The sequence below is a fragment of the Nerophis ophidion genome, linkage group LG28, assembly GCF_033978795.1.
Source record: "Nerophis ophidion isolate RoL-2023_Sa linkage group LG28, RoL_Noph_v1.0, whole genome shotgun sequence".
NCBI lineage: Eukaryota > Metazoa > Chordata > Actinopteri > Syngnathiformes > Syngnathidae > Nerophis > Nerophis ophidion.
In genome coordinates, this window is record NC_084638.1 from 17616133 (window position 1) to 17625236 (window position 9104).

General features: G+C 39.0%; 3 protein-coding genes across 9 annotated transcripts in view; 1 reads left to right on the plus strand and 2 right to left on the minus strand.

Annotated features, from left to right (window-relative positions):
* LOC133545492 (major histocompatibility complex class I-related gene protein-like) overlaps positions 1 to 9104 on the minus strand; it is a 291962-nt gene that overhangs the window by 209170 nt on the left and 73688 nt on the right. The window lies entirely within an intron of this gene.
* LOC133545389 (gastrula zinc finger protein XlCGF57.1-like) overlaps positions 1 to 9104 on the plus strand; it is a 262634-nt gene that overhangs the window by 45542 nt on the left and 207988 nt on the right. The window lies entirely within an intron of this gene.
* LOC133545495 (zinc finger protein 33B-like) lies at positions 450 to 9036 on the minus strand. Of its 2 annotated transcripts, XM_061891151.1 has the most exons (3): positions 8608 to 9036; positions 3092 to 3431; positions 450 to 2488 (listed from the first exon to the last, which is right to left on the minus strand). In XM_061891151.1, exons 2-3 carry the CDS (start codon positions 3348 to 3350, stop codon positions 1812 to 1814), a joined length of 936 nt encoding a protein of 311 aa, XP_061747135.1. In that variant the 5' UTR covers positions 3351 to 3431; positions 8608 to 9036; the 3' UTR covers positions 450 to 1811. The 2 variants fall into 2 exon arrangements, with proteins under 2 accessions (XP_061747135.1, XP_061747137.1); XM_061891153.1 differs by lacking the exon at positions 3092 to 3431.

Here is a 9104-nt window from a genome sequence, read left to right on the forward strand (position 1 = left end):
AAAAAGGCTTTTGTTCAAAATATTGTAATTGCAGCATATCATCTTTTTTAATTATTTACTATTTACATTATTCTGGAAGAAAAAAAAATCATACATTGGAAGTTTTCATTCTTCCAAAGGCAAAGGAGTTCATTTAGAAAAAAAGCCCCAAATTAACCACTTAAAATAACTTCTAGGATGTTGTTTTGCAATTGAAGACAAGACTTCGTTCTGTGATAGGGAAACAAAACAAACAGCTTATTTTATGAATGTATGCAAATAAAATATGTGTGGATGATGTACAATATTGGCTTTTGCCTGACACTCCAAACTTTGATTGATATTGATATTGTTTTGGGGACGTCAAAAAGAAAAACAACAATAAGAAATGTTTAAAACACCATAATGGGAGTTTTTGTTTTACCCACAAATGCAAGTTTGTAAAAACAAAACCATCCAATCACAAACAATTTCAGTTGTTTTCTCTCACTTTTATATTGCATAAAGGTCTGGAGACATACATATAAAACAATCACAACACAATCATCATATTAGAAAAGAGAGCAATAAAGATCATTAATACAATGGATTATAGAGACCCAACAAATAGTTCATAAAGTCAAACATTTTTGAAATTGTATAAAAGACAACTGTTCAAATGATGTATAAAGTAAATAACGATATGATTCCTGAAGTGGTCCAGAAGATGTTTCAGATGTGAACCAGTAAATATGTATGTCATATAAGGGTGCTAATTTATGTCACACTTCAATATTTCAATTACCTATAAAAACTCAAATACGAATAAGTCTAACATTTTCTGATGGATGTATATACACATAAAATGTTGACTGTATGTAAACTATGTGTTGTAGTGTTTACTCTCACCTTTTAAGTCAAATTGTTCTGTTCAATTTTTAATAACAATACATATTGTTGCATATTAATGCATGTACACGACTGAAATAAGCACTAATATGACCATTTTTTCAAATCCTGCAGTTTCATTTGCTGCTGCTGTTCTCACCAGCACACTTGTGTTTCTTACACTGGTACTTAGAAGAGAACCTTTCACCACACACACTGCAACTCAACACTTTCTCTCCTGAGTGTGTTCTCATGTGTGCTGCAAGGTATGATCGTTCACAAAAGCTTTTGTTGCAGATTGAACAGGAATGTAATTTTTCACCAGTGTGTGTTCTCATGTGTCTTTTCACATTCTGACTTTCTGTAAAACCTTTACCACAGATTGAACAGAAAAAAGGTTTTTCACCAGTGTGTGTTTTCTTGTGTACTTTCAAATATTGACTTTTTGTAAAACCTTTACCACAGATTGAACAGGTAAAAGCTTTTTCACCAGTGTGCGATCGTGTGTGTCTATCCAAACAACGACTTTCTGTGAAAGTTTTACCACAGATTGAACAACAAAAAGGTTTTTCACCAGTGTGCGTTCTCATGTGTACTTTTACAGACTGTCGACGAACAAAATCTTCACCACAAATTGAACAGGAAAAGGGTTTTTCTCCACTGTGTATTGTCATGTGTTCTTTCAAACTCTGACTGTGTGTAAAACCTTTACCACAGATTGAACAGGAAAAAGGTTTTTCACCAGTGTGTGCTCTCATGTGTACTTTTAAATTGTGACTTTGTGCAAAAACCTTTACTACAAAGTGAACCGGTGAAATGTTTTTTCTCCTGTGTGTGTTCTCATGTATCTTTTCAAATGTTCATCTTTGACAAAACTTGAATTACACACAGAACACATAAAAAGGTTTTCTCCAGTGTGTCTTTTCAGGTGTTTTTTCAAATCTCGACATCGTGCATATCTCGAATCACACAAAGAAAACGAAAAGTTTTTTTCTCCTTTGTGTTCTTGTGTGATCTTTCATATTGTCCTTCCTTGTAAAAGATAAGCCACAGATTGAACAAGAAACAGGTTTATCTCCAGTGTGTGTTTTCATGTGTCTTTTCAGATGACAATGTTTTTTAAAGCTTTGGTCACAGTGAGAATATTTGAAGTGAGTGTTGTCAGTGTGACATAACTCTTTAGAGTCTTCATCATCAGTGTCAGGAGAGTAGGACGTTGTGTCCTCACTATCTGATAGTGGAGCTAAGAGCTTGTCTGCTTGTGATCCTCCACAGTGGTCTCCATCAGCTTCTGTTGTCATGTGTTGTGTTGAGCTGCTGCTTGGAGGCTCCGCCTCTCTCTTTTCCTCACTTTCACTTTTGACCTCATCATCTTCCCTCTTCACAAGGACACCAGTCACTGGGAACTCCACCAGTCCTTCAAAATGATCCCCGTCCTGACTGATGCTGTGTTCCATCGCTTCCTCTTTAATGTGGGGGGTCAGTGAGTCTTCCTCTTCCTTTTTACAGGGAAGGGTCTGTGTCAAGGAGGAAAAGGTGACGCCAGAGGGTCCGTGGCACCTGGCCCTCCTCTTTGAAGGATCCCCCTTCACCATACTGAAGCTACACTCCTGTTTTTCAAGCAGAAGTTCTTCACAGACGTCTGCAAGACACAAAATGAAAAATATGCTTTAGAAATGTCCAGATTGAGTCAGTAAGTTCACATGAACTTAAAAAAAACAAGTTATTGTATGAATTGGCCGGAAAACGAACAACTGTTAGGGCTAGGCGAAAATGAGGACTCAGGTGGAGAAAAATGACAATTGACTGACTTTATTTAGTTAGTTTTCCTTGCTATCTGTTGGACAAAGTGGCTACAAAATCTATCTATGATATATTCAAGCAACAAAGGATATGTAGCATAGGGCATACTTCAATAAACATAAAATCACTCCATAAGGAGTAAAAAGGCAATACCAAAGTTCTATACAAGTCTAATAACAAAAAAAAAACCCAACAAACTATGATTATCCACAAAAAGGTAAATCACTCATGCAGAGGAGTCGAGAAGCTATAAACAGAAAGTATGTTATAAATTGTTGAGAAGCCTGCAAACTAAAAGCGCTCCAGAAGGAGGAAAAAAGGAAGACAAAGCACTATGGAATTGATACAAAAAGACTTGACCGAAAAACTTTAGCAAAATAAAATCACTCTCTCAGAGGGAACAAAGAAATCAATAAATAAAGCGAGACAATACTTATCAAACCTGGTTCAAGGCTGTGGACAAAGCTATGAACAAGGCTGTGAACAAGGCTGTGGACAAGGCTGTGGACAAGGCTGTGGACAAGGCTGTGGACAAGGCTGTGGACAAGGCTGTGAACAAGGCTGTGGACAAGGCTGTGAACAAGGCTGTGGACAAGGCTGTAGACAAGGCTGTGGGCAAGGCTGTGGACAAGGCTGGGGGTACGTGGCAAGACGACATACTCTGGCAACAAGACAGGGGAAGACGAGGACTGTATACACATGAGGGAGGGTGACACAGGTGGGCACAATCAGGCAATCAGGAGAGACATCAGACCAGTGACACAGGAGGAAGGGCAAGTGGCCTGAAACGAGAGGAGGATTATAATTTTCAAAATAAAACAGGAGGTTTGCCAGACAACCCCAAAACAGCACTTCCCTCACTACAGTGTGACAACAAACTGCTCTTTACAACATTATTCAGGGGAAAATAAGACCACTTTTTATGAGGGGTGGACAATATGGCCTAAAATCTGTATTGCGATAAATTCCCTGCTGCCTGAGTGCAGCTGGGATAGGCTCCAGTTCCCCTTGTGATTTTAATGTCAGTTACTGATGTATACCGCTGATGGCGACCCATCAGCGTTCTTGTTCTGTAACCCTGTACACTGTTTGTGTAATCTTGAACAGGTTTGTGCTGAAAACAAAGTTTCGTTGTACTTGTGCAATGACATTAAAGACCTATCCTATCCTATAAACTTGGACAAAAGATTAGGTCGTTTACAGTGTAAATCTGTATTCTGTATTGTTGTCTCTGTTATGACGCTATCTTGTGGTCGAGTTCGCTCACTGCGAGTGTTGTGGGTTGAAAGGGTGTTTCCTTTTGCTTCGTCCCTTGAACCCGAAGTAAGGTTTTGTCATTGATCTCACCAAGCAACGTTTGTAAGTGTAACCAGGATTTCCACTGGATGTGGAACGGCGAAGCCACGGCGACAGACTCATTCCGTTTTTTGTTATCGAGTCAATGTTTCAGTTTTCACCACCTGGCTTTTATATATAGTGGTCGACACAACAAGGTGGTTCAATTGAGCTAAAATCTGCTTGTGTGGGACAGGAAGTCATGCATAAACACAAAATAAATAATCCTGTTCACTTTCTAAGTAGAATATTCTGTTTAAGGCGAATGGTATTCTACACTTTGAAAAGTTCTAATGGACATTAAATCAACATGTCAAAAGGTTTTCAGACCTAATTTCACTTCCTTGACACAAATGGACGATAACATACTGATTCTAAAAGGTTCAAAATTAAAAAATCATATAACAGGCATATCCTGAGCAGTTATGTGGGGGCCGGTATTACAGCTTTGTATTAAAATGACTATTTCTATCTCCAACATTAAAGTGAGTGTCGCTAACACTACTGCACACAGGAAAATGTGTTGAGGAGAATTGCAAATAGCCGAAACAAAGATTGTGAATGACTGAAAAGAGGCTCACTTTGTTCATGTAAGTCTACTGTGGAATAAACAGGCTCAGGTGCTGGGAGCGATGCACAGAGTGAGACCTCTTAGTCCAGTTTAATATCCACAGACCAAGAAGGAAACAGACAGACATAGCAATATATTGATGACGACAAGAATTAAGTTATTAGGTTTATTTTCATTTATATCGGTCCCGGCCTATGATTGCATGAATATTTTAATGCCTCTTGTCATCGTACTTAATGCTTTTTAATACCATTTAAGGCCTTAATTTAGACAAAGTCCATTTAATGCCTTATAATGCTTTTTAATGATCCACAGAAACTCTGCTAAAGCTCTTAAATTCAAAGTATCAAACAACAAAACGAGTGCTGATTACATTTTAACAAAAGAGAAGAATAAGTGATTATTACATTTTAACAGAAGTGTAGATAGAAACACGGTACATTAGAAAGTTCCTAAACAAAAATATTGTTCATGGAATTATTGAGACATGTTTTGGATGTATTTACAATTTTTATGAGATTTTGATACAATTTAATACATTCTAAGGCCAGCGTTGCTCGGTTGGTAGAGCAGCCGTGCCAGCAACTTGACGGTTCTAGGTTTGATCCTAGTCACTGCCGTTGTGTCCTTGAGAAAGGTATTTCACCCACCCGCTCCCAGTGCCACCCACACTGGTTTAAATGTAATTTAGATAATAGGTTTCACTATGTAAAATGCTCTGAGTCACTAGAGAAAAGCGCTAAATAAATATACTTCACTTCACTTAAAAGGGAACCACACGTTTTTTGTTTTTTTTGGCTGCTGAGAAAACACACGTTTTTTTCTTTTTTATGCATTCTAAACAGTAAATAAATGCGATCAAAAGTCTGCTTACAATAAAGGCTATTAGAGTCGCATTATTCTGACGGCAAATAACTTAAAAAACATCCAAACACCTCCATTAAGGTTTTATGTACATGCAGTAGGTATATATTGGTAGGTTGGTAATGCATGGCATCCTGCCAGCTGCTATGCTGACAATTATTTTAGTAGTTGTCATTAAAGACAAGGCTGGTAAGGTAGGAACTATGGACAATCCTCCACCTATCGCCCGAGCCAGCATGCTATCTAAAGTGCTGGAAATTGTGATAATATACAGAGTTGGGGATCTTATTGGCACCGCAGACAACCAATTTGGCTTTAAGAGCAAGTACAGCACTGACTTGTGTATTTATGCTTTAAAAGAAGCTGTACAAAAATACAGAGTGCAGGGCCCTACAATGTTGATAGGGTTTATTGATGCATCTAAGGCATTTTACAGAGTCAACCATCTCAAACTCTTCACCAATCTGAAGCGTAGGGGTGTTATGGGTATATTCTGGCATATTGGTACGACAGGCAGACGATGCAGGTAAAATGGGGGTAGTAGTTTATCCTCTCCTTTTAGAGTTGGCCATGGGGTACGGCAGGGTGGGCTTCTATCACCAGGCCTATTTAGCCTGTCTATGGATGACCTGTCAAGGCAGTGGGAGAATGCAGAACAGGATGCATCATGGGGAACACCTTAATCAACCACTTTATGTACGCTGATGATTTGGCCGTTATATCTCCCAGTAGTGCAGGGTTCCACCAGCTTCTTAACATATGCTCAGACTATGGAGTCAAGTTTGACATCAAGTATATGCCACAAAGAGTATGGTAATGATATTTAGGACCAAGAAGGATAAACATCTTCATTTCCCAGGTTTCTGTTTGTCTGGTCAAACCCTGTCTGTGTGCAACAATGTCAAATACTTATGACAAGGTGGAGGATGATGCTGACATGCTTAGACAGAGAAGAATGCTGTATGTCCAAGCCAATATGCTGGTGAGAAAATGTCATTACTGCTCTGATGAAGCAAAGGTGTACTTGTTTAGAGCTTACTGCACCCCTATGTACACAGCACCCTCCTGGGTGAGGTTCAAGAAAGAGAACTTGCACAAGCTCCAGGTTGCATATAATAACTGTCTCAGAATCCTGCTCAGAAAGGCCAGGGGTAGTAGTGCCAGAAAGCTTATTTGTGATTTAGGGATAAACACCTTCCACGCCACCCTGAGAAAACTGATGTTTAAGTTTATATGTAGACTGCAGGTCCCCGAGAATGGTTTTATTATACGGATAACCAATCCTAGGTGTAGTTCTGTTAGGTACCAATCCTATATATGGAAACACTGGTATCCGTGCCTCACTATACGACGTCCTCGGCTAGGGATCTTTCAGTGTGGAGTTTATATGTTCTCCCCGTGACTGTGTGGGTTCCCTTCGGGTACTCCGGCTTCCTCCCACCTCCAAAGACATGCACCAGGGGATAGGTTGATTGGCAACACTAAATGGGCCCTAGTGTGTGAATGTGAGTGTGAAAGTTGTCTGTCTATAAGTTTTGGCCCCGTGATGAGGTGGCGACTTGTCCAGGGTGTACACCGCCTTCCGCCTGAATGGAGCGGAGATAAGCTCCTGCACCCTTCGCGACACCGAAAGGGACAAGCGGTAAAACATGGATGGATGGATGTTGTCTGTGCCTTTAAGAGAATGTGTAGAAGCATTTGAAAGTATATTTTTTATTGCTGCTTATATTTATTTTAATGGTATGTTTTTTTTTGTTTTTTTACTGAATATGCACAAACATCTATTTAAGTTTATTCTACAAATGGACTGGCATAGGTAACTTATTTTTACGGGTAGTTAAATTCAACAGAACAAGGACAACCACGCGGTTGCAAGTACCAGACGTTTATACAGTCGTGATCAAAAGTTTACATACACTTGTAAAGAACATAATGTCATGGCTGTCTTGAGTTTCCCATAATTTCTACATCTCTCATTTTTTTTAAGATATAGTGATTGGAGCACATACTTGTTGGTCACAAAAACCATTCATGAAGTTTTTGGTTCTTTTATGAATTTATTATGAGTCTACTGAAAATGTGAGCAAATGTGCTGGGTCAAAAGTATACATACAGCAATGTTAATATTTGCTTACATGTCCCTTGGCAAGTTTCACTGCAATAAGGTGCTTTTGGTAGCCATCCTCAAGCTTCTGGTTGAATTTTTGACCACTCCTCTTGACAAAATTGGTGCAAGTTAGCTAATGTTTTTGTTTTTTTGACATGGACTTGCGTCTTCAGCATTTTCCACACGTTTAAGTCAGGACTTTGGGAAGGCCATTCTAAAACCTTCATTCTAGCCTGATTTAGCCATTCCTGTACCACTTTTGACGTGTGTTTGGGGTCATTGTCTTGTTGGAACACCCAACTGCGCCCAAGACCTAACCTCCGGGCTCGGGATTTTAGGTTGTCCTGAAGAATTTGGAGGTAATCTTCCTTTTTCATTGTCACATTAAAAGCACCAGTTCCATTGGCAGCAAAACAGACCCAGAGCATAATACTACCACCACCATGCTTGACGGTGATAATGGTGTTCCTGGGATTAAAGACCTCATTTTTTCTCCTCCAAACATATTGCTGGGTATTGTGGCCAAACAGCTCATTTTTTGTTTCATCTGACCAAATAACTTTACTCCAGAAGGTCTTAACTTTGTCCATGTGATGTCAGATGAAACAAACAATGAGCTGTTTGGCCACAATACCCAGCAATATGTTTGGAGGAGAAAAGGCGAGGCCTTTAATCCCAGGAACACCATGCCCACCGTCATTGCTGGAAATATACTAACATGCTGTATATATACTATATATAACATTTCTGTATTTATACTTTTGACCCAGCAGATTTGGTCACATTTTCAATGGACCCATACGACATTCATAAAAGAACCAAACTTCATGAATGTTTTTGTGACCAACAAGTATGTGCTCCAATCACTCTATCACAAAACAATAAGAATTGTAGAAATTATTGGAAACTTAAGACAGCCATGACATTATGTTCTTTACAAGTGTATGTAAACTTTTTACCATGACTGTATGTACATCATCCTCACAAGACAACCAAACTTATTACACACAATATATTTAAAAATAAAGTGAATAATGAAATATAAAGTTAGTAAAGATGTGAGAGTAAAACGTAAACAAACCTGTTCTGTGTAACACAACTTGATGATGTTTCTTATAATAAACATCCAGTAGTTGATGTTGTCGCTCCTTCTCCTTTGTTGTTGGAGAAAACTCCTCCTCGTACTTTGCTGTCGTTCTTTCGCACATTTTCACACAATCACAACACTTTACACTCACATTAGTTCCCTACTTAGCGATGTTTGAATAACTTCCGCGTCTCTTTGTTAGCAGCTAACAAGCTAAGCTAACTAGCCAGCTAAACTGGCTGCAAGCTACCTTAAGTGAAGCTATCAAACAGGAGAAGTGTCAAAGTGCGCTCAGACTAATGTATCCGGCTACAAACAATTGTTAACCGTGTGTACTCTATTAAACAACATTTATGTAAGAATACAGAAATATAATGCCCGCGTTTAGGACTTCTCCGTCAGACGCCATCTTGCTGTATCACCCGATCGGTCCACGCATGCGCGTACCTGACGTCACTTCCATTTCAATAACAATGTCATCATAAACCATT